The 26,803-nt window shown below is 33.7% G+C and overlaps 1 protein-coding gene across 1 annotated transcript in view; it reads left to right on the top strand.

Annotated features, from left to right (window-relative positions):
• Nucleotides 1-26,803, top strand: part of NAALADL2 (N-acetylated alpha-linked acidic dipeptidase like 2) — a 967,277-nt gene that overhangs the window by 378,702 nt on the left and 561,772 nt on the right. The window contains exon 4 of the mRNA XM_047786685.1: nucleotides 8,091-8,210. Within this exon, the coding sequence (XP_047642641.1) occupies nucleotides 8,091-8,210 (120 nt within the window). The remainder of the gene's footprint in view (nucleotides 1-8,090; nucleotides 8,211-26,803) is intronic.

A 26,803-nucleotide genomic window follows, 5' to 3' on the forward strand; every position in this document is an offset into this window, starting at 1 on the left:
CCTTTAGTATCCTTACCTTAATAAGTTGAGTATCATTTACTGAATAAAGTACTCCATTATTTAATCTGTTTTTTCCCTGTATTTTCATTTGATATTGAAAGATTAACTAAGTAATATAGAATTTATCCTGCTGGCTCTCACCAATGTAACAGAAACATGCAAACTTCAGCAGACACGTATTGAGTACCTTTTACACACCAATCACTGGGGCAGCGTGATGCGTAAGAAAGCTTCTCACACCACCCATGTGTAGCTGGCAGTCTAATAGAGGAAATGGGAAATTAGGTAAGTAGTTACACAACTGCATGGCTTCATTCTGCTATGAACGTCAGCAAGTTACTTAAATATTCTTCACTCAGTTTCCTTATCTATACAATGGGCAGAAATATCTACCAAATCTGAATGTTTTGAAGATAGACTGAAAACAATTGATACCCTATCCATGTGGAGTTCCTGTTGGGGGCTCGGTGGTAATGAACCTGACTAGTATTCATGAGGACATGGGTTCAATCCCTGGCCTTGCTTAGGATCCAGCATTGCTGTGAGCTGTGGTGTAGGTCATACATGTGGCTCGGATCCCGCATTGCTGTGGCCATGGTGTAGGCTGGCAGCTGTAGTTCTGGTTAGACCCCTAGCTAGGGAACTTCCATGTGCCTCAGGTGTGGCCCTAAAAAGCAAAAAATAAATAATGTCTAGCACAGAGGACATAAATGGTTAAATATCGATTTTCTTTTTCCTTTATGTAATAACAGCCCTGCCCATTTAATCCTTCTTATAATACACATCTGCATTACACACACAAACACACACACACACTCTCTCTCTCTCACACTCACCCTCTTCCTCCCTCTCTCTCTCACCCCACAAAAGGTCCTATATTCATTTTCCAGTTTTCCAACAGCTGGGGTTTCCTGTGAACTTCCTTTTGCCCTAATCTACTTACGGATTTTTTTCCACTTTGCCAAAACCCATGCACAAGCTTAGGCCCATATCTCTAATGCATATCTTTCCACAATTTTCAACTACCTAGCAAAGGCTTAAGTAGTACATGTCCTACCACTTTAAAATACCTGGTATGAGGTTCCCAGTGGTGTGCCAAACTGGCTCAAGCCAGCTTGTTTCTGTCAGTAAAAGTCAATTCTGTAATACTTTTCAATTCTAGTTTGATAGTTAAATTACAGAAATTTCCAAATACTTATGTGAAATTCAGAAATATTAGGTCTTATTCCTCCCTTCCCCACCCAACACTTCCTCTCTCCCCTTCCCTTCCTTCCACAGAGATGAATTTTACTAGCATACAACTTCCCATCACTCAGCAGGAGACTGATTTGCCAATTACTGCATGGCCGCAATATTAGGGTGGGGTGGACAGAGCCATGAGTGATGCCATTGGGTAGAAAATGACAGTGCACTGAAATTCCACTTCAGCCTCCTTACATCTTCCATCCAGGGCCGTGGAGGCCACTCAAAAGTCAACAATGTTGGAAGGTTTAGGGGATTTCCTTCCAAAAGGAGAAATTCCATTGTCAGGTGAAGTTTACCTTCTGGATGGAGCTAATGGAAAAATCAAGAGACAAGTTATTTTCAAGAACTCCCTGAGATGCAGACCTTCCTGGGATACTTCTGGCTCCTGGAACATTTTAAAAAATACATGATCTTCCATCCTTTTCCTCAAACAACTGAGGTTATCTACCAGCTCCCTTCCTAGACTTTGACAACATCGATCTACTTCCACGTTGCCTTCTGTCCTCACCCAAGGAGAGATGATGGAGTCATTCCAAGATACTGATATCTGAAGGAATTAACCAGCCCTGCTGCTGTTAAGGATTTATTTTTTAGTGTCTTATTCTTAGTCAGTTTACAGCAGTAAAACAGAGTAGGTAGGTTAAAACCAGGAAAGGTGATAGTTGTAGAAACTCTCATAATCAGTTACCACTGATATTCATGGAAATGATATTCATGAGTAAAATTATTGTCTTTTATACTCTTTTATTCTCATGTTTAGAAAGAATAAACTAAACCATTTTCTCTATATTTTTTGTTTGTTTCTAGGATTTGACAACCACATGTGGACAAATCTATATTTCAGTCTGTAATCATTCTTAAATCTCCTTTTTGGTAAAAATCTGACAAAACAACCAACATACTACACCTCTCTCAATTGATTGTCTACCAACTAACTATTGCTTCTAACTGTTGGATGTTACCTAACTTTTGCTCCTTCCTTTATCAATAGATTTCCTGAAATTCCATTCTCATCTAATCCTTATCCCTATAAGAAAATAATTTCCTATTTCAAAATTCAATAGTCACGTTTTACTTCTTGACACATTTGACATCTTTGTTTCATTTGATAGAGGTCCTTGTTCTCTCCGGGAGTTTGAACTTAACTCTGCCTAGAACGTTCCCCAAGGCTGGTGCATAGCTTCTCATCATTTGGATGTGATCACCTTTGCGTTGTCTCCCTTGAGTTCCTTATTTCCATGATTCCTCATCAACCTCTGTTACTTCTTTATTATTTATAGGGTGTCTCATAACTTAAAGACTTTGGAATTGTTATTGTATGTATGTTTTTTATTGTGGAACTCTCGGCAAGAGAAAGTAAGCATAATACAAAGGGAAATTTATAACTTATTTCCCTCCATAACTTTGGAAACTAGAGTATAACCTGACATGTATTGTTGGAAAAGAAAAAAAAAAAGTTTCCCTTTAATACCCTCTTCCTTGTACTTCTACAATTCTGGTTTTTTTCCTGTTTTTCTCCACTTCCACATATATTTTTCATAATATATTTTTAAAATATATATTTTAATAAAAATGGCTACAAAAATACTGTTTATTAAGTTTTTTAAAAGGCAAAATAATATGCATGATTATTTAAATATTTAAGTGATTATCTGTTAAATTTGGGAAAACATAAATATTTCTTTTCTTCTCAACAATCTGTTTTGTTTTTGTTTTGTTTTTTTGTGGTTTTTTTTTTTTTTTTCCATTTCTTGGGCTGCTCCCACGTCAGCTCCCAGGCCTAGGGGTCCAGTTGGAGCTGTAGCCACTGGCCTACACCAGAGCCAGAGCAATACAGGATCCAAGCCACATCTCTGACCTACACCACAGCTCACAGCAACACCAGATCCTTAACCCACTGAGCAAGGCCAGGGATCAAACCCGCAACCTCATTGTTCCTAGTCGGACTCACCAACCACTGAGCCACGACGGGAACTCCCTCAAAAATCTTTTTTCTTCATCTAGTATGCATTCATATCCCAAACTTAGATTATTTTGTCTGTTGCTTTTGGAGATTATTGACTTAAAATATGGAAACATAATCCTGACAGAACTTTGCTTCACTTCACTTTGGCTAATTTTTTAAGTTATAATAGCTTTTTTAACTTAGTTTTATCTCCTTTAGATGGATGTGCATTATATGTTAGATTATACAACATTCTGCAAAGTTGTTAAAAAATGATCACTATATGCCAAGGCAAGTGACTACTCTGACATAGCTTTGTTATTTCTTCTATCAAAATATGGTCCCTATAAAAAAAAAGTTTAAAAAATATACACTGTGCCATTAAGAATTGCACTTAGTATATCATTGTAGCAAATATTTTTCAGCATGTGTATATATTACAAGTTAAAAAAAGAAAAACGGGTTAAGGATCCAGCATTGCCCTGAGCTGTGGTATAGGTCTCAGACACAGCTCGGATCTGGCGTTGCTGTGGCTCTGGTGTAGGCCGGCAGCTACAGCTCGGATTAGACGCCTCGCCTGGGAACTTTCATGTGCCGCGGATGCGTCCCTAAAAGGACAAAAAGACCAAAAAAAAAAAAGGAATAAAATTGACAAACCATCCCTTTATCTGACCTTTTAGACTGAAGCCAGCAGAATGGATTTTTGTCTTATGCTTAATACAGAATTCAGTTAGGATATATTAAAAAGTTTCCCAAGACGAGTCCATAGTTTAGCACAGTAGCTTGTGTCCCTTCTGATAGTCCATTTTAATTGATAGTTCTTGTGCTTTTCTAATTATTAAATATTTTAAATAAATGTTATTTAAATTAATAGCTGTTTAACATTTAATATTACATATTTTATACAGCGGCATGCTTATGTCAATCCCTTTTATTTGGTTTTGATTAGCTGGAATACTTTCTGAGAAGGAGTTTAAAGGGGGTGGTAATTGATTAGTGATGTCTGCCACCGGAGCCGGGATAAGCAGCAGTGGCTTTCATGCTTTAATACATTGTTGCCCTTTTCATAATAATGTCTGTGATGGAAAGCCCTTGAGTATGCTTGAAAAAGAAATACTAATAAAATTCTAACAATCTTTGAATTTTGAATTATTCATCAATACTAACATACTAATTTTTTTTTTTTAGAATGGATAACAGTAAACGTGGGAGATGATTCTGATTTTACAAGTTTTTAATATACATAAGCATTTTAATTTGAAGAATATTTGAAAGCTAGATTATATAAAATAGTAATAAATTTCTAAAGTAAAACTTGTATTTAGATGAATAGTACTTCTGATAACCCTGTATTTTGTCAGTATGGAACCACTTGGGTTTACCATTTCTGACTTTGAGTAGAAAATTACTGTTTTAGTCAAAGCAGGCTGTTCAAAATTCTGTATATTCAGAATCTCTTTTTAGGAGGAACTACGAGGATTCGGAATGATTGATTTGGTTGAAAATGTCAAGTCTGAAAATTTCAAAGCATGCATCATTTCGTAAGCATGAATAATTTTTGCTACCTCAGGTAGAAGAGAAATATGGCACTGGATTGTTCCTCAATGTGGAGATCAGGCAACCAGCAGGTGGAGGGCTCTAGAAACACTTTGGTGATCTAGCTGCTTTCTGTGATTGTTCTCTTTGTTTTATTTAACTGACTACAGAAAATAATAGTTCTATTTATTTCTCTTGTTTATTCTCTTCTGTTGCTTCTTCACAGGATAGTCTTTCCATTTTTCTGTAGAACATTTGATGTTAAAGAATGTCACTTTTTAGTGTTTTGGTTTTCAGTCATTGCTAATGTTTTGGTTCATGATTCCTTCTAATCACATATTTTACCATATGTAGAAGATAATTGTATTTTAATGTTTGTTTCTGAAGTGTGCCAATATCCTCCTAGCTAACTTTATGTGGCCCACCACTCTCTGTTATCATCCTGCTACTTTTTTTTAATCTTTCAACAATGTATAAACTATTTGGTTTCCTATACTAGTTGTTGCTGTTTTTTTCAATTCTTTGTTCCAAAATCAGTGTATAAAATGTGAATAAAAATTAATGTGCAGACTTTTTATATTCCTCTCTGGTAAAAAAATAAATAAATAAATAAATAAACAAAACAGAGATGGTTCAATTTAACTCTGCACCTCTCCTTTACTCTTTCCCCTGGGTCAGGAAGTCCTCTATGGGTCAGGGAAAAACTGGTTCACCTACCACATAGGGTTCTGTTCACTTGATATTTCCCAAAGACTATTTGGATGTGACTTAATCCTTGGTATTGAGATATAAATTAAACACAGTACCCAACTTGTTAAGTAGACGATTTTCTAGTGTGACAGAATACATGCAGTAAGAAGAGGTTCATTGTAGCAATAAGAATGTTGGAAAGAAATGGCTTGACATTTTATCATATCATTGTATATTGATTTGTGTCATAGAAAAATTCAAGGTGCTTTCTTGGAGCTGTGATTTTCAGTTTGCTTGAAGGTAAATAGAAAAGACTTTCAGAAAGCACCTGGTTCAGAAGCATCCTTTGAAGGCAATAGATAATTTTTATTATCACCTGTCAAACTGTCAGAACATTGAGACTTCTGTAATTATTGACTTTAATGCATAGCCTCAAAGTGCATAAGCCAAAATAAATGGAAATAGTGATGCCTGTGTTGAGGGAGATTTTTGTGACAAAAAGAACTCTCTTACTGTTAAAATGCTTTAATCATTGACATGTGCTATTTATAGAAGTTTAATTGAAGAGCATTTCGAAATTGCCATTGTTAATCCATGCTGTTGCTTCTTTTCAATAATGTAAATGTCTTTTACAGAAATGTTATTTAGTAACTACTGTATCTTTCTGGCATGCACTCAAACAAAAGTTATAGTCTGGGCTACATACATCCTCTCAGACATATAATTTTCCCCACCATCCCCAAAATATGAAAAATATGTTCATTAATATAGCCAATTGAATATTATCCCTGTTGTAAGGTGCTATCAGTGAATCATAATTATGTAGCTTAGAAAGTTGAAATGGAAAATATGAATTCTGTCATTTTTTACAATGTGAACATTAATATTATGTGATCATTATTTAATCAGGCTTTAAAATCATAGATCAACAGTTATATGGTAATGTTATAAGCAAACTCAAAAATCAAATTAATAAGACTAATTTAATCACATTTTAATAGAAGCAAAATTGTGATCAAAACCATTCTGACAGAAATAATTTTAACAATTAAGTTTTATTGGCAAATGAATTTGAAAGTACAGCTTAACTTTTCAGTTACTGGATACCCTGTAATCATTTCAGTTGAAGACAGAGAAGTCAACAATGTGTGTTGGTCACCTGGGTGAAAATAGATGTGTGATGGGCCCTTTACCAAGGAAATTACCCTGAGATTGAAATTGAAACTGGTAGAAAAGTTATGTTTAAAGAGTTGGATCCAGTGAGAGCCTTAAGAGAGGCAGAAGCATCACTCTAGGAATCAAGAAAAGGTCACATAAGATTGGGCAATGGAGAAATACAATTCATCAAATATGTAAGATTTGAAATGGGCTTTAAGGTATTTGTAAATTTATTAAAGGTGCAAATGAATGTAATGGCTAAGGAAATATTTTGTGCCAGGATGTTTCCTCGAATAGTTAGATTTATCAGTCTCTTGTTAATGTTCACGTGTTGTCCAAATGAGTCTTCTGTGAAGGCCCTTTTGAGTAAAGCTGGCTGAAGTTCATTACCTCTGGCTGAGAGGAGTGACTTCTTCCTCTCCTTTCTTTCACTATTTGCCACTGCTAACTTTTATTAACACCTTGATATATAGATATGTGATTGTTTGAAAAAGCACATTTGGTATTATAATTTTATCATTGGAAAGCACAACAGCTATTATTTTAATAATAGGAACTACAGAAAGTAAAGCTGAAAGGAATCATCGTGGCTATAGGAGTATATTTGATGAAACCCGCAGGGCAGTACTTTTCAAAGGATTGGTGAGGGGAAAACCACATCTGAGGTTTCCCATTAGAATCTCCAGGAAGGCAGGCAATTTTTATATTAATAAAAGAAGACTTACTGAAATGAGAAATATTGAGGTTAAAAAAAAAATTCTAGGGAAGTAGGGGAAAGTGACAAATAGTTGTTTGGGATGATATTCTGTAGTCTTGAATGCCGATGTTGTACATGTGGTTGTATAGATTGTATCCTGCATAATCTAGGGGGTTGTCATTCACAGGGATATATGTACCTCCTGAACAGCTGTTCATCGTGAACTTTTCCTTAATTTGGATGACAATTGAGAATCTTTGAGTTATTTTCAAGTCTGAGAACGGTATGATTGTTGTCAAAAGTTAAGGAAATTAATTTTGCATTGTTCTGTAAAATGATTCAAATTCCAGAAATAGGAATGTAGAATATACCAAACTTGGTGGTTGGTTAGAGTCCTAAACTGTATTTGTAATTTGTTTAGAAGGGAGAGGGCAAAGCAAAAATGACTCTAAATTTTTCTGTCAAGTGACTTTTCAAAGAAAATTGTTGTACCCTGATAGAAAGACCATGATTAGGACAAGTTAAGAGCGAGACCAGTTCTCCTTTAAATATATATATATATATTTTTTTTTTGTCTTTTTGCCATTTCTTGGGCTGCTCCTGCTCACAGCAACGCCGGTTCCCTAATCCACTGAGCAAGGCCAGGGACTGAACCCACAACCTCATCGTTCCTAGTCGGATTTGTTAACCACTGAGCCACGACGGGAACTCCCCTCCTTTAAATATTTTAAGTTACTATGGGTGATTTTATTATACTAAATGGACAAGTTGCTATAATTCCTCTGACAGGGCTTTATTTTTCTTTGTCTTCTCTTTCAGGCTGAAGTCATTGATGTGAGTTATGGAAATGCAGATGATTTAAAGAGGATTAAAAAAATGAAAAATGTAACAAATCGGATTGCACTCCTGAAATTAGGAAAATTGCCTCTACTTTATAAGGTTGGTCCAATGGCTGTTATTTGATGGTGTGACTATTTTGTTCATTTGGAGTTACATGTGCTTATGTGCATCTGGGAATATGAAGAGAGAGAGAAGGTGGGTGTATGTGTGAGAGAGGGTGCAGGAAGGGAGGGGAGAGACAGAGAAAGACAAAGAAGCATAGGGTGTCATAGGAAGATAGTTTTTCCAAAATGGAAAATCTTTACATTAAGATCTCTAAGATACTGCGAGTTTGTGGGACCTTCATAAAATTGGCATTCTCTTCATAATGCCTGTCTGGAATGCTAAAAATGAGAACCATAGGGTCCTTATGATGTCTGCAAAACTTCTAATCTATTATCTAATTACCATTTGCTTTATGTTAGACTGGTATCTTGCTGATTTACACTCCTTAGTGATTAATTTTGTCAACGGTATAACTTTACAATTACTGACTGTGCTTAGAAATTTAATTAAAACATAATATTCTAAGGATAAGTACAATTTTGATTTATTTAAATAGAAGTTTATTAACACTCATCCACTAGATGCATTTACATAATTAAAACAGTTCAATCTAAGTATCTCATAATGAGCCACCACAATAGAGTCACTACTGCTCATTCTCACTTCAATTTCTTTTTCTATTAAAAAGAATGGTCAGTGTAGCTATGTAGTTATGTCACTGAAACTCTCTGCTTCTGAAGATACATACTGCATTTCTCCTCTTCCAAACCTTTATGAGTTTTGCTAATTCCCAGGACCAAAAACGTTTCCAGAAATCTGTTGGCACACTCTGTAAAGACACAAGAGAATATTCTGTGCCTGTTTATTTTTTTTTATTATCTTTCAAGGATGCTTTTATACTTAAATCAATGTCTGATAGTAGAGAACAGGCCAGAATTTTTAGATAGTCTTGAAAATATACCATGATACTAATTTTTTGTAGGATAATTTGTCAATATGTATTAAAAGCTTTAAAATAGTCAGCTTTGATCCACTAATTCCATTTTAATCCATACATTCTAAAGGGGAAAAGGGAGATGATAAAAACAATGATGACCAATGATGGGACAAAATATTTGAAATGATATATACATCCAGTTTAGATTTGAATATTATGCTACATTTGTATAGCTGAATACTATACAATTATGATGTAAAGAAAAAACATTATTTTTATTATGGTTGATTTAGTATGATCTGTCAATTTCTGCTGTACAGCAAAGTCACCCAGTCATATCTATATATATATATATACTCCTTTTCTCATATCATCTTTTATCATGTTCTATCACAAGTGATTGGATATAGTTTTCTGTACTATGCAGCAAGAACTCATTCTTAGCCATTCTAAATGTAATGGTTTGCATCTACTAGCCCCCGAATCCCAGTCCATCCCACTCCCTTCCCTCCCCCTCAGCAACCACCAGTCCATTTGCTATGTCTATGTGTCTGTTTTGTTTTGTAGATATGTTCATCTGTGCAATATTTTAGATTCCACATATAAGTGTTATCATATGATATTTGTCTTTCTCTTTCTGTCTTAACTTCACTTAGTATGAGAATCTCTAGTTGCATCCATGTTGCTGCAAATGACATTATTGTGTTCCTTTAAGGGCTGAGTAGTATTCCATTATGTATATGTACCTCATCTTAATCTGTTCATCTGTTGATGGACATTTAGGTTGTTTCCATGTCTTGACTATTGTGAACAGTGCTGCAAAGAAAAATATTTAATGCTATGTGAAAATCCTCAGAAGTCAAACAAATAAGTTATAAGGAAGACATTTATAATTATATATAAGTATTAATAATGATTATTTTATTGTTATTTCTAACAATAATATTAGAAATATGGGTAATTACTTTCTAAGCATTTTTATGTATTTTCACAATCATCTACAGATTATTATCTGCAATTTGTAGTTGAGTATCATTAGTTCATGAGGAAGGAAATAAGACAGAGTACACTCTTTCAACAACAGAGGGACAAGAATATGTCATTTTATATTAAGGGTACAGTTTTGACCATAGCATGAGACCAGACATTCTAATTATTTATTAAGACAAATGATTCAAATTTCTTAGAGACTATTTTATTGCTAATAATTATAAGAAGTCTTCCTCTAGGTGTTTGGGAAAGAATATTCTTTTCTAGATGTTTTAAAAGTGAAGTGAGAAACAAAGTGGAATAGACTCACTATCCATGGGGGATATGTTCCAAGATGTACAGTAGATTTCTGAAGCCACAGATAGTGCCAAACCCTATATACACTTTTTAGTGGTACATATGTACCCATGATAGCATTTAATTTGTGAGACACAGTAAGAGATTAACAGTGATGACTAATAATGAAATAGAGAAGCTGTAACACTGTACTGTAATGAAAGTGATGTGAATGTGATACTGTCATAGTCACTCTGTTAAACTAGAGGACTGCTTGGTGAAGAACTGGCAGGGGGCCTATACCGCATTGGCAAGGCATGACTCACATCCTGGCTGGATGGAGTAGTATGGCCTGAGATTTCATCAAGCTACTCAGAACAGCCCACAATTTAAAACTTAGGAGTAGTTTTTTTCTGAAATTTTCCACGTAGTATATTTGGACTGTAGTTGACCACAAGTATCTGAATCCTCCGAAAGCAAAACTGGATAATTGGGAGCTACTGTAATGTTGCTTTGGGTACATTACATGAATCCTACTTGTTCAGCCTAACACTAAAATGTATGACTGAATTGTTTATGGTAGAGGCCAATTATATAAATCAGGTTAATGGAATTATGGATGATTTCTACTTGTTTATATTTTTCTGAATATCTGCTGAGTGTGTATATATTTTGTAAGAGGAAAAGTCTAAACATTCACATTAAGATAGGGAACTTAATTTTTTCCCAGTGGTGCTTATGGGAAATATCCAAAATCCCATTAGAAGATAATGGGTTAAAACATAGCTAGTTTCTTTTTATTTGACATCTCCAGAAAATATTTAAATTATGAGACCATTTGGCAATGTCTACAAGGTGGTGAATTAGTAATTTGTCTATAATAAGACACAGTTATTAAGAACTAGGTACATTTTCCCTGATCATCTTTCTTATAGGCCTATGAAGGGTTTTATCAAAGAGGTCTATGCAGAATTTCCCTCTAGACAGAGCCTTGCCATAAAATTGGCATTATGTTCTAGGCAGAGAAGACAGGGTATCCTTTCTTTAACATTTTAAATTCCATTCTATGCATCTCTGTTTTCTGTGGATTTTCCCAGAGATTATGGGATCATTGATGCTACATCTGTTAATATACATTATACTATTAACAAAAAAGATAGCATGGAGGAAGTTCCCTTGTGGATCAGTGGGTTAAGGATCCAGCATTGTCACTGCAGTCGCTGGGGTGGCTGCTGTGGTGCAGGTTCCATCCCTGGACTGAGAACTTCTATGTGCTACAGGTACAGCAAAAAAAAAGAAAAAAAAAAAAAAAGCTAGCAAGCAAGCCTGGAGTATACAAGTTATACAGCATGATTACACCTAAACTAGCTTCACCTGTCCGTCAGATACATTCATATTCTGAGGCTAAAATTAGAAAGGGAGGTAATAGAGTAATACATTTGGGCAGAAAAAGGCAGAGGACCCATTGACTTCTATGTGAATTACAACTGTTAATCATGATTCTAAATGAGCATCTGGACTGGAAACATGGAACTAAATGAGTAAAGAAAAAAGTTAATCTTATTTTAACTGTGCAGAACTTACTAAATCATAATTTTAAAATGACTCTGGGAGGGGAATCTCTAGATCTGAGAGAGAGAGGGCAAAGGTGAAGCATAATTGTGCTATTATCTCCTAAAATGAGTAGAAAATAATCTGCAGCCAGGAAGGAGGAGATCTCATTAATTTTATCATAAATGTTATGTATGTGTTAATTTCATCTCTGGGAAGGGATTGATGAGAAAATCCCCACATTCTGTAGCAGGAACTGTAAAAGGCAAATGACTTCTAGTTGTACATCTTAACATGCACACTTTGCTGAAGGAAAGGGCCAAGTAAGTTCTTCAGAAATAGCTTGTGCTAGTTTCCTTAAGCTTAAACCTTAGAGGAAAGACTTCAGGTGTCTTTTAGTTTTATGTTTACAGCAGTTTATTTGATAAGAGAGTACTTTAATTCTTTAAGCTACAAAATAGTCTTTTATATGTCATAATGGATCCACTCAGATTTCTCTCAGTGACAATCTGAGATATAGTAAAGCAGATTCTAAAACTCTCACAAATTGCCGAATTGCTAACTAAATAGCTCCCTAGTATGAAATTTATTTTATAAAATGCAATAAAAGTATTTGGCTTTCTTTTAGAGTCACTTCATAAAAAGGAATAATAAAAAAAAGTCACTGTGTACTCCATGACAACTAGAAATTGAGTAAATTCCACTGAAATGTGGAAGCTGGGCCATTGTCTGGGTCCACACCACATGTAAGTCCCCAGTCTTTAGAGGAGTCAAATTTGCATATAATAAAATAAAAATGAAGAAATATCTTATGCCTTTTGTGCATGGTGAAATTACACATAAAAACTCCCAAATGTTGTTGCTATTTTTTTTTTCATAAAGAAGTAACATATAGTACATTCCTAGTACTCACAGTTATGTAATAAAATACTAGCAAGTATTAGCTGGTTTTTTCATTTTCCTCATCTGCTTTTTTATCACAGTTTTAATGATTTAAGAATCCAAATAATTCTGTAGTTTCCTACAAACAAACAAGTTTCCTGACTATTCATTAGATAGGCCTTATATTTTAATATCAATTGTGTATTATTTGGCCAGTATATATCTTTTTCATTTTTCTCCTTTTTTTTTTTTTAAAGGGCTGCACTTATGGCATATGGAAGTTCCCAGGCTAGGGGTCGAATCAGAGCTGTAGCCGCGGGCCTACCTCACAGCCACAGCAACGCTGGATCTGAGCTGCATCTGTGACCTACACCATAGCTCACAGCAATGCTGGATCCTTAACCCACTGAGCAGAGCCAGGGATCAAACCTGTGTCCTCATGGATACTAGTCAGATTCGTTTCAGCTGAGCCATGATGGAACTCCCTGGCCTGTGTATATCCTAACCAGCTTCCACTCAAGTCCATAAAGCATGCTTCCACATGCTCTTTTGGAAGAACCTGGAGGGAAATGAAAGGTAAAAAACAATTGTTAAGTGTTTATATTTTTGAACAGATTGTTTCCAACATATTAGGAGGAAAGTAAACTTCTTACTATTTGAATTTCAAACCCAACTTAATCTACAAAAGAAGTAAATTTAAAACATTGATTTGGAACTTTGCTGAGGAAATCTCTGTATTTGGTGATATACCATTCAGTATTCAACAAATGGACAATAGTAAGATTAATAAGAAATTCTCTAGGTAAAGTAAATGCTGAGAAGAACTATATTTTAAAAACTTATGTAAAGTGTTTGCACGCCTTTCCTATTTGCTGACATATACTTTAGTTTATTTCATTTACTCCAGTCTCCTTTTTTTCAGATGACATTTGCTCAATCCCTGTGAAGACTGCATTCAAAAGAATGATTTTTGCTTATTTCAGTTAATAGAAAGCAGCATTTATTTACTCTATGTGATAGAAGTTTATGATGGTAATTCCAAAATTTAATTTTTTATTTCTCAAAATTCAAATTGATGCATTTAACTAATAATTAGCATCAAAAATCTGTGATACCTAGTACAATAGTACAGTAATGTGTATAAAAAAGCAAACCGGCATTTTTGAAGATAAAATATCCGTTATGTGTGTATGTTATGTGCACACTGGTACAACCTTATGTGTCCTGTAGTAGTGAGACTGGGAGGATAGGAAAGACAAGAAACACTCCTTCCTTATTGAAAATGTTGATGCATTATAATTTTTCCCAGTACTGATGAACCTAGCAGATCTATTTATATGATTGTCAATGAATATTTCAGATAAAAAATTTGGTGTCATTGAATGATGTGTTGGGTGTGGTTTTCTATGTGGAAGCACACATGCTTCTTGATTAAGATAATTTTTGAAGGCATTTTATGAACAAAAAATGTGAACACTATCTTTCTACTTAGGGTATACTTGTTTACTGGCTGATTTAATGAGGCAGTCTATACCCTGTGGCTCAGAAGTCATTGCAAAAGACCCATGCTCCGTATTTTGTAATTACAATACTCCAGAGCTCCTCTGTTGGTCATGGAAAACATGGTCAGGATTAGAACACATCATCAGAAAACAATGGCTTAATGCATTTAAAAGCCAAATCTGCTGTTATTTTTTTAAATCAGAATGCTTTCCATTTTCCACTGACTGACTTCCGCTATTCTTCTGAATGACTTAGACCAAATATTACCATATCTGCAAAAGGTAATTTTTGTTGAACTGCAACTTCAATCATAAGTTATAATGAAAAAACTTTAGAAAGTTATTATTCTGCCACTTAACAAACAGACTTTAAGACAGTGAATGTAGAGCAAGAATAACTAATTGAACAGTTCAGTTCATTATTCTAATGTTAAAGTACTGTTCATGGCTTAAACCCACATGAAGGTATGTCTGTAAGTCTTCAAAGTTACTCATGAATGATCCCCATAATTTGGAAGTTAGACCTGCATTTTACCTACATGACTGTATAATTTAACCACATTGATCATTTGGATTTTGTGAAATCATAACAAGTGACATCATTTATTAGAAGGTTAATTTTTGCACGTATCTTATTGTGGTATGTTAAGCATAAATAATCCCCACACATTCATCCTAGATTAGTACCACACGAAAAACTGCTGAACATTTTTTTCTGCTTAACTGTAACAGTGTAAACTAAGAAAAGCAAGAAGTAAGAGACAGAAGACAGAGACAGACAGGATGGAAAGATAGAAGGAAAGAAAACAGCAGTTGATCCCTCCTAGTTTACTCCCTAAAGTTATACATGTTTCAGAAATCTTTTTTATATATTACATAATCATTCTAAAAATCTGAAAGAGTAAGATTTAGGTATTTTTTAGCTTTTGAGGCATTATTAGGATGCACCAATATAGATGTCTATGTGGTAATAACAACTGCTTTGTGGTAATCCTGTGCTATCCTTTCACATTTCAGCTTTTCGCTCTCTCCCTGTGTCTGGTTGATGATTTCCATTTTTTTTTTCCCCTACTGCAGACAGATATCCCAGTCCTTCCAATGTGTTGTATTTGTTCTGTATTTAACAGGTGATTTGTTTTGAATAGTGAAGCACAGCATGGTCAGAGGCAAAGATGGTAGAGACAACTCAAGTTCAAGCTCCTCTGCTTGATGTTTATGTGACCTTAGGATATTATTTAACCCCTCTGAAGTCTTAGAGTAGTTTTTTTCTTTTTTAAATCTCTACAATGATGAAAAAAGTAATCCAAAGTACAGGGTTGTATGAGCATGAAGTCTTAAAATGCATGCAAAATTGTAATAAATATTAGTTATTATTAGTAAGCCCTTAAAATCTAAATAAGATCTAAAAAGAAAGGACATGAATTTAATAACATCAGACCTCTCAAACTTGCAAAACTGAACTGAGTATAATAATATAAGATAAATCAATTACAGGTATGTGGTCTCAAGATTGCAGTTGGCATTGTTTGACAATGAAGATTATGCAGATACCATGTAGCACATTTTGAATCTCAAGTAAAAAGATTAAAGTTGCCTCTAATTATTTTTGTAGAATAAAGCAGGTATAAATAAATGAAAATATGAATGTTAAAAATAAATATAACTTGACTCTTAAGGATTAATATAAACAATGACCTAACAGGATATAGATACTATATTTAAAAAATAATATCATTTAAGGAAATGAAACTGTATTACATTTATAATACAAATTTTAAATTTATTTTGAAAGTCGAGGTATCATGCATTGTTCAAAGAACATAATGAAATTGCCTACATCATACTACAGTTGTGAAAATTAATCGAAATAGTACATGTTAGTACTTAACACAATGCCTAGAATATACCAAGTACTCATTCAGAGAAAGCTAATATTTTGTTTAATCATATCAACATCATTTATTAAATAGTGCATTTTTTGCTTGAATTCCATTTTCTTAATGATCACCATTGGCCAAAATCTAAGATCTTGTCATTTACTAATTTGTATAATCTCAGCCTTGTTGATTTAAGTATCTGGGTCTCAGTACTTCAGCAAAGGTTTTAGAGTTTAGGGTATTTCAGGAACGATTATGATATTGAAACTTTAATTCAAGATTTTCTTACATGTTTGAATTGAGAATATCAGAAAACTGACTTGAAGATTTTGTATATTTCCTTTCACTTCTGCATTGATATTTCATAGAGGTCATGGGTGTTAAATTTTTTAATTAAAAAATAAGATCCTTGGCTATATAATAAGACAGCTTTTTATTTTTTAAATTGAATTATATTGGATTATAGTTGATTAACAATGTTGTATTAGTTTCAGGTGCACAGCAAAATGAATCAGACGTACATTTAAATATATCCATTCTTTTCTCCCATATAGGTTATTATAAACTATGGATAGATTTTCCTGTGCTATACAGTAGGTTCTCATTAATCATATGTTTATACAGTACTGTGTATGTATTATTTTCATCTTCCCAACGTTATACTAACCAAAATTTAAAAGAACCTACTTGATGTCTAATTCACTATCTATACTATTATTCAGCATTTATTGTATACATATAATTCACTATTATATAGATATATTTCACAAAGTTCTTTCCCATTCTTTTTTTTTCCATTCACTTTTTTTCTGATAAAAATAGATTATTACCTTGCTTAGGAACATGTTGTTAAGGAGTCCTAGGCAGCAACTTGTTTTTTACTAATTAATTGTTGCTATAAAATGTGTAAAGACAAAGTTAAATTATTTCTGGAAGGAAACATTTTGCAGAAAAAAAATACCTATTCCTAAAATTTGTTTAATTAAAATTATAGCTACATAATATATTGTACGTAGTTACGAATTCAATAGAATTTTTGTAACAAATTAACCTTTAATAAGATATAAAACCTTAATGTAGCTACACAAGCTTAAAATATTTTCACTTGAACTTTGAAAACAATATACATGCAATAAAATATTATTTTAATAAGTAATTATTAACATATAAGTTAATTTATTGTGCTCATAAATATTCATTAAATTGCTTTTTAACAGAAAATATGTTTTTACTGTATTTATGCAGAAGTTATTGGAAAGGTTTTATAGCCCATATATATTATAGTTAAGAATAAGCTTTTGTGGTTTTAAGAAAAATGTGCAGTTTGAAAAAGCCTTTCTATTACAGGTTTTGAAAAAGTTACTTTTCTTTACTTGATTTCCAATTCCAAATGTCATGAAATCTTTACATCAATTTTGTGTATTTTCTCTTGTAATACATTTTAGATTACATTTGGTAATCTCATTTAATATAATAAATTTATTGTTTTATTAAATTAATAAATTACTGAATATTATTGTCATGCAATATCTAAATTTTAAAACCTTAGAATTTCAGTCATTATTGGAATAATTCCATGCTTTAAATCAATTTTGTATTGGAAAATTTAGAAAAATTAAAGTGTATCTATAATCCCAGAAATATATATATTTTATAACCACATACCTAAATTTGGACTAATTTTTGAAATCAAAGAACTATAAGCAGATTCTGCAAAGAAAATTTTGTTTGTTCTTCAGTTTTCAATTACAACTTTCTTTTTGTTTTAATCTAAATCTATTAAGTTGTTAAAATTACTATCCCTACCTATTAATAAAGAACATGCTTTTTTTTCCATGAGTGCATGTCAATTATCCATGTCAAACTTCTTTCATAATTCTCCTACAAAGACATTTTCCAAGTAATTTTAGGATAAATTTCATTGTGTATGAGTTATTGAATGAAATCCAGGAGGAACCCTTACTGTTCTAAGATGCCATGCTTAATTGACACTGGTCCAATACCAGAATTAATACCTGTTCTAATACAGTTTCTTTGCTTTTAAATAATAGCATATCTGTAACTAAATAATAGTACAATTAGATGATGGCATTGTAGATATTAAATCATCTATGATATGATCTAATTCCTATCTATATAAATATAATTTATATTATAATCTAATTTAATTTTAGTTTTGTTAAGAAAAGGACAATTTTAACACTTTGCCTTATATTTTGGATGATTCCAAACTCTCTTCTCAGTTTTATAAACTTAACAAGCTCAAGGATTCTTTAAGAGTAGAACTTGTTTAAAAAAATTGTAATCTTCAGCAGATTAAAATGGAATTGGCTTTATTCACAAGTTATTATTATATTAATCAAGATAGATAATAAAGCATTGTTCTATCCATTTCTTATTTATTTATTTTTTTGTATTTTTTCCATTTCTTGGGCCACTCCTGCAGCATATGGAGGTTCCCAGGCTAGGGGTCTAATCGGAGCTGTAGCTGCCAGCCTATGCCAGAGCCACAGCAACGCAGGATCCAAGCCACATCTGCGATTTACACCACGGTTCACAGCAACGCCAGATCGTTAACCCACTGAGCAAGGGCAGGGATCGAACCCGCAACCTCATGGTTCCTAGTCGGATTCGTTAACCACTGCACCACGACGGGAACTCCCTGTTCTATCCATTTCTAATCCTTCCTTGGAAGTTGTGTGACTTCATATCAAGTTATCTAAACTTTTCACATGTGTGTGATGTGCCTGGATGGAAATTTTGTTTTTATTTAGAATAGTAAACAAAATGAAGCAAATTAGCCCATATTGGCTTCCTGGCATGATGTGTACTGACATTCTATATGTTTTAATATTTGTAGTTATTGCTTTCAACGTGTTTTCATTTATGAAAGTCTATTTCAAAATAAACCAAAGACAGGAGTAACTGCAGGATATGATTCTGATTGGATCAAACAATTTATTGATAATATCATTGATAAAATAATTTCTCAAATTTTCAAACTTATCTGCAATGTTCCTGGGTTCTTTATTGGCTGCCATTCTTAGGCAACAAAGCTAAATGGCATAAAGTGTTTATTGCTCAGAGTCAAAGAGGCCTGGAGAAAATAGAGTAACTTGTGTTAGAAACAATTAAATAAAACATAGTAAAACAAATGGTATAATGTAGATTGTGATTTGCAAAATGTATGTGAAGTTATCTTTCTTGGGTTTTTGAGAAGCCCCCTGTATAACTTATTAGCTAGGTATATTTATTTTCTTTTATTTGTCTTGGCTTTATCATATGAGTGCTTTACTTAATTATAAAACAGATAGATAAAATTCCTTATAAAAATAAGGTAGCGTATAGATCAGGCAGTTGATAAACCAGTAGAGACATGGGTTTTATAGTTAGTTCCAGGTGGTTTAAAATTTTGATCAGAAGTTCCCACTGAGGCTCAGCAGGTTAAGAACTCTAGATAGTGTCCATGAAGATGTGGCTTCTATCCCTGGCCTCACTCAGTGGATTGAGGATCTGGTGTTTCTGTAAGCTGCTGTGTAGGTCACAGATGCCTCTTGAATCCTGCTTTGATGTGGATGTGTTGTAGCCTTCAGCTACAGCTCTTATTTGACCTCGACCAGGGAGTTTCCCTATGATCAGTGGCAGTTGTAAGAAAAATTAATTAATTAATTAATTAATTAATTAAATTCTGATCAAATAGAAAATGACCTTTTGCCCTGAGACTGTGAAACACATGCAAGCAGATGACACTTTACAAATAGGCAGAGTATGAGACCCTGTTCATGTGATTTGGGAGGTTTTGAGGAGGCCTCTCTGGCTTTAATTATATCCATTAAATGCTGGAAATTAGAAGTGACTTCTTCATATATTTAAGGGGAATTTTTTTAAGATTTCACTATACATGAGATAATTTACAAAGATCTTATTAAAAGGTAATGGATATCAGGTAATTCAATATCCTTAGCATAGGGAAAAGAAAGGGATACTTTAGGTGATGGGACTTGAAGTAGAAGAGGTGATGGAAGGTAGATTTGAATTTGTCATAATTCTGACACCTGAGATGAGCTGAGTAAGGTTTGAAGCACTGGTATCTGAAGGCTGGGGGCAGAAGTGAGAGACCATGTCCCTCTAGCCTGGAGAGGCACAAGGGGCCTGGTTCCCCTCCCAACCTCCCCTTCAGTGGTCTTCAGCCATGGCCAGTAGGACATGGCTGGTCCAGCCCTGGAAAGGCTTGTGGCATCAGTTGTTCATTTATACTTATAGTAAACTTCCTCTTCATATCCCCTGGCTAAGGTATAGAATCTGATTGTTTATGTGGGCTTGGGATGTGAGCTCAACCACTTAATTGCTGTGAGTCAGTCTTCAAACATTTTAACCTCTTTAAGACTTAATTTTCCTCATTGTAAAACTGGTATTATAATAATAGTCATCTAGCTTATAATAAAGGCAATAGATGTTCATTATTGTTTCATTGTAACCAGGTAAAGGAACAGTTATTGTCACTGGAGATGTTGAAAACATAGTTCCCCGAATCATATCTGTGTAACGGTGTGATTTTTTTTCAGATATATCATCTCATATAAACACTTGTAATCCTCACAAAATCCTGGTGAAGTAGGCGTGGTCACTGCTCTATAGTGAGTAACTAAGTCTCTGGGACTTTGAGTGTCTTAGTGTCACACATTTATTAGACAGCAGGGCTAGAGCTGCCATTCCAAACCCACTTTTCACAGATTATTATTTATTTGTATTTATGAAGGAATGTTTTAAGATAACCTATTCTCAGATATGAGCACCACTGTGGCTTCCATCATGGTTCTTCATGACTAAAGGAAGAATTTTCAGATTAGTTTCATTACTTTGGTTATGGTTCAGAGTGAGCAGGATACACACGCAAAATAAAGCAAATGTGGAAAAAAAATCTGAAGAAGTCAAGTAATTAGTATGTGAATGGTAATCATACTCTATTTTAATTTCAATTGATTTCTTAAAAATTTTGAAAATAAAAATATCAGGCGAGGATGATGTTGAAAATGGGCTTAAAATTCTCAACAGGTGCCTGTAAATGTCTCTGTTTTAGCATTAACTAAGATTCCCCCCTCCCTGGCAACTGATAGGGTGAGTACACGACATGCTTTCCCATTTACATGGGGAGTCTTTCAGGGGGCTTCTGCCCTTAGTCAATCAGATGTACTGGTCAGAGGACCCAGATTTACCTGTCGACAATCTGACTTGATTTCAGGAGTAAATCATGTCACTTGATATTCTTCTTGCAAAGAGTTGTAAAAATCAACTAGTGGATTGGATATGGTCATTAAGGTTAAATCACTCTTCATCCACATTGATTGAATTTTGGTGTTTTTATCATATGACTGACAGCCAGGAAGGCATAACCCCAGGCACCCAAACAAAAGAAAGCTAAACTGAATTGGTCTTGAATTTATTCCCTACCAGAGTGCCTGGTGAAATCATGAGATACTTGTATATCTGAGCTCATTTATTACTAGAGAATAGTTCTCATTAACTTCTACGGGAAAGTGTTGCCATTAAATCTTATCTTGAATGAGAGGAATTTGTAACTTGAAAATGTTTATGAATATTTCATAAGAATCGTCTTAGGGTGCATGCTTGTATGTGATAGACTGGCACAGGTTGACAGATATGTGGAATATTATAATGGCTTGATGGATGCATATGGAATGTTTAATGGGAAAGTGAAAAGTACCTGCTGGGCTCCTGAGAACATCTAATACTATAGCGATTTTTGCTGTCTTTAACAAAACCCTTTCAGAAAAGAATAGTTTCTAATTATGAGTTGAAAACGATAGGTTTTTGTTTTGTTTTTTTGTTTTTTTTTGTTTTTTTTTTTGTATTGCACTGATGAGATCTACAAGTTTAGAGGGAGGGTTAGTGATTTATTCTTTATTTTTATTAAAACACACTTTAAAAATACACATGTAAGTAAAGTGGATCTTAATGAGTAGGCACACTTTTTTTTTTAAGTGGAGATCTTATATAATTGTATTCCCTTACTGCTTTGATATCTCAGAATCCCAGAGAAATTTTAGTTACAGAGGAATATGAATACCTTGGCCCAATGCAGCCAAAAAAGACCAGAAAATATCAGGACAGTATCATTAAAAATAAATAAAAGCTGGAGTTCCCATCATGGCACAGTGGAAACGAATCTGACTAGAAACTATGAGGTTTCGGGTTTGATCCCTTGCCTCGCTTAGTGGATTAAGGATCCAGCGTTGCCGTGAGCCATGGTGTAGGTCGCAGAAGCAGCTGGGATCTGCAGTTGCTGTGGGTCTGGCGCAGGCCAGCAGCAACAGCTACGATTAGACCCCTAGCCTGGGAACCTCCATGTGCAGCGAGTGCGGCTCTAAAAAGATGAAAGACAATAATAAGTAAATAAAAACTTGCTGAATTCATTTTATCAAGAAAATATATACAAAAGTTGAAAAATGATCTGTCCCAGTCACTATTAATTAATAGAACCCCAAGGTAGATTTCATTTGCTCTATTAAAAATAGATAGAAGATTTTGAGGAATCAATTTAGAAATGGTTAGTGTATCAGGACAATATGATGAATTATTTAATTGGAAGTGACAATCTGAAGGAAAGAAAGCTGAGGAAAAAGTTAAACATAGCTTTCAAGCACATGGAGTTTTCACGTGTAATAAAATTAGGAGCTGTTCCAATCATTACAGTGGTTAAATCTATAAAACATAGTCTTCAATTGCAGCAAAATATTTTTAGGTTACACATAAACAATTTTCTAAAATAAGGCTGATTAAATACCAGAAACAGCTTCCAAAGATAGCTGTCCGAGTTTGCTTCTAGAACTTTTAGAATACCTAATTTTTATATAATATTTCTTGATTCATATTTATTAATAATATAAATCTTTGATAATTCACTCTAAGGTATGGAGTTATATGTTGGTTTAGCATGTGTTGTGTACTAACTATCTTTATCTTTATGCCACTTTAACCCCTGATAAGCAAACTTTCAAATGAAAAATAAGGCCTATAATGTTACCACACATTAGTAATGAATTTGTGATCTAAGATGCTGAGAAATTGGTCTTCTCTGAAAGCAGTGGTTTAGGCATTTATGGACTCATTTGCTTCATTCTGGTAAAAGATGTTAGACCTCTTCATTCAACCTATGGTAAACTTTATATTTTTTAAGAAGTCTGCTTCAGGAATGCATTAGTTTAACATGAATCTTTGCTTTTAGTAAATTAGACCATTTTTTTGTAGGTTGTTAAGAAAATTAGTTTATTATATTTTTAGTAAAATTATGTAAATTATTCATCTTTAGTTTAAAAAGAGGACTGTGTAGGTGGATGGGTAATTTGTATTTGTGAAGCTGACCAGTATTTGTGCTGCTCTGGCAGGAACAATCCCTGTTGAGACTATGTCAGTATTCTGGAAAGACTGCTGCCACTCCCCACATCCATAACCTTAGCATGATCATAAAGACCATTTTTTCAGGCCCAGACTTGATTTTTTTCTGCTTAAAATCATTTGTAACTTCACCAGAGTAAAAATAGATCACATTTCATTTTATGATAATTATCAGTTATTTTGATAATTTTATAATTCTGACTTTCTCAAAAGGAGCTGGACTTACAATGCATTCCTGTGAAGATTCCCTCAGTAGACCTGGAAAAGAAGAGCATTTAATTCCAGCCACCATGTGTATCATGTATTTTCTTCATAGGAGATGAAAGGTTAAATTGTTTGAAATGTGCTAGTTATGCTTGAGGTTATCATTTTAGTCTCAAGGAATCTCTGTGTCACAGCTAAGATTAATTAGCTTATTGGATCTGATTACCGGGGACCCTGATTTCTGTTAATAGTCATGTTTATCATCTTAATGTCAAATTTGCTTCCAGCAATTTACTTGATCACATAAATGTATGATGCATTGAACCTGCTGCATTTGACATCAGATAAATATTGAGGGTTGAGAGGCTTACTTGTGTTGTAATATGTCATTCTTGGTACTGCCCTCTCTATCCCACAAAATCATTTAAAGTATTTTTTTTAATGTAGAAGATGTATCTGGGAAGACTTGAAGATCATATAATCGGAATCATGTTTCTCATATAAAGTGGGATAATTCCGTCTGCAATTCTAGGTTCTTAGAAGCCTAATTTTATAAGTTATTTAATTAGTTCTCTTAGGTTGTTTAACCTGATTTAAGGTAAGGCACTGATCATTTTAAAGTATATCTTTTTCTAATGGGGGAATAACTATAATAAAAATGTGAGAAAAGTAAACATGATCATGACAATATGGAAATAACAAGCAGATAAATTATAGATCAGGATAACAAAAGGAAGAATATTTTTATTTATATTTTATGTTTCTCTATAGAGTATTCATTTTTCATAGGTCTACCTCTAAACATTAGCTAATTTTAAATCATGGTTTGGGAATTACCCTCATGTCTCAGTGGAAATGAATTTGACTAGCATCCATGAGGATGCAGGTTCAATCCCTGGCCCTGTCCAGTGGGTTAAAGATCTGGCATTGCCATGAGCTGTGGTATAGGTTGCAGATGTGGCTCGGATCTGGCATTGCTGTGGCGTAGGCTGGTGGCTATAGCTCAGATTTGACCCCTAGCCTGGGAACTTCCATATGCCTCAGATGCTGCCTCAAAAAGATAAATAAAACAAGATGATGGTTTGATTCAATAATCTTTAGTAAATTTACAGAGTTGTACAACCATCACTCCAATCTAGTTTGAGAAATTTTCTGTCACCCCTTGAAAGAAACCTCATGCCCCTTTGTAGTCATTCCCAGTTCACACAGCCAACCCCAGGAAACCTCTAATCTATTTTCCATCTTGATAGATTTGCCTACTGGTAACATGTCATATAAATGGAATCAAACAATATGTGGTTGTTTGTGTCTGGCTTCTTCAGTTGGCATAACGTTTCTGAGGCAGCTCCATGTTGTAGCAGGGATCTGCACCTTTTACTGCTGAAGAAATATTCCATTATTTTGAAGTTCCCCCCTGTTATCCTTTTACCCACTGATAGACATTTGAATTGTTTGCACTTTTTAGCTATTATTCCTGATTTCACTTAGCCCCTCCGTGAATGGGTCAGATTTCCAACAGAATCATCCTTATTTTTGGCCCAAGTGCTGTGTCACAGTGGCATTAAAGACTTTAAAGCAGCAAACATAAAAATAATAATAATAATAAAATCATGGTTTATGTAGTTTAATATTAGTTTCTCTTAATGATTTGAATGTATTTTCCATTTTAAGTACCAAGACATGTAGGCTTCACATTATTCGTGCAGGTTCATGAATACATAGGAACATGAATGCTTATTTTGGACTGAAACATAAATATTTGATAGAAGGCTTCGTTTATTTGTGTGTTTGTTCTTATCTGACAATTCATCTCCCCACATATGTCCACAGACATGAAAAATACACTGAAGTTTAACTTGGTAGCATATTTTCAAATAACTAAGGTAGTTTATCTTTGTATAATTATTTCATTTGAAAGTATTTTATTATAATGCAAGTTTCTTATTTCAAGTCAATGCCAAGGATTTTCAATTGGTAGACTAGATTATTTTCCATATTAGAATCTTGTATTTTTATTCATTTAGGAAATATGATCATTGTAGGATTATCTATAATAAATTCTTAACTGTAAGATGATATACAAAGAAGTTAAGAAACTTAACATGGATCAAACAGTTGTTGCATAGATGAAAAGGAGACCACTTATTTTCCTTTTTATCCCTAATGTGAGAGTATTTCATAATGAATTCTCAGTGTGTGTGGCAGGGGCACAAGTGTGTAAAGAATTGATATTTCTGTCACCTTTTGGATATACATCTGTGATAGATATAAAGGTTGTTTCACTATTTTTCATTTATACATTTCTGTTTAAAATAAGTATGTTACTACTATTTTAATTTTTTCACTAATTAAAATCTTGCAAATAATAGGCTTTTCTTTGAATTATTTCAATGTTTTAGGTAGGCTGATTATAGATTAATAGTTTTGTTAATTATAAACGTATGTTTCCCCAAATACTCAAAATAGTATAATATTACAAGAGAAAGTAAAATAAATGTTACATGCATAGTATTTTGGATTTAACACTTTGAATGATATTCTACTTGGAAGTTGCTAAGTCAAATTTTAGAATATTAGTGAGCTATGTGAACTTTGTTTTAATATGGCAGAGTTCTCTTCTTTCATCTAAAAGAGTACCATTAAATTAATTAATGAGAGATGGGAACTTAGTGCCTAATGGCATGGGGTCCAAAGGCAAACATTTTGGGGCTTAAATCCTGGTTCAACATTATGTCAAGAGAATCACTTCATCTACAATTTCATCTATTCATCTTAATATAATTCTTGCCACAAAGTATCCAGTAAGTGAACTGAAGATAAACTAATTTCATAATGCTAGAAGCCCATTTTCTCAAGTGAGAATAGACAAATTTGGCCCATAATTTTCACATATTTAGAGTTATATTTTGATACTATCAGACATTCTTTCCTAGCACTTGAAGATGATTCAGAAAAAGGCAATATTATTTAATTGAGAAAAACTTGTCAATGATAATACTAAGAAGTAACGCT

This window comes from Phacochoerus africanus, chromosome 1 (genome assembly GCF_016906955.1).
Source record: "Phacochoerus africanus isolate WHEZ1 chromosome 1, ROS_Pafr_v1, whole genome shotgun sequence".
Taxonomy (NCBI): Eukaryota; Metazoa; Chordata; class Mammalia; order Artiodactyla; family Suidae; genus Phacochoerus; species Phacochoerus africanus.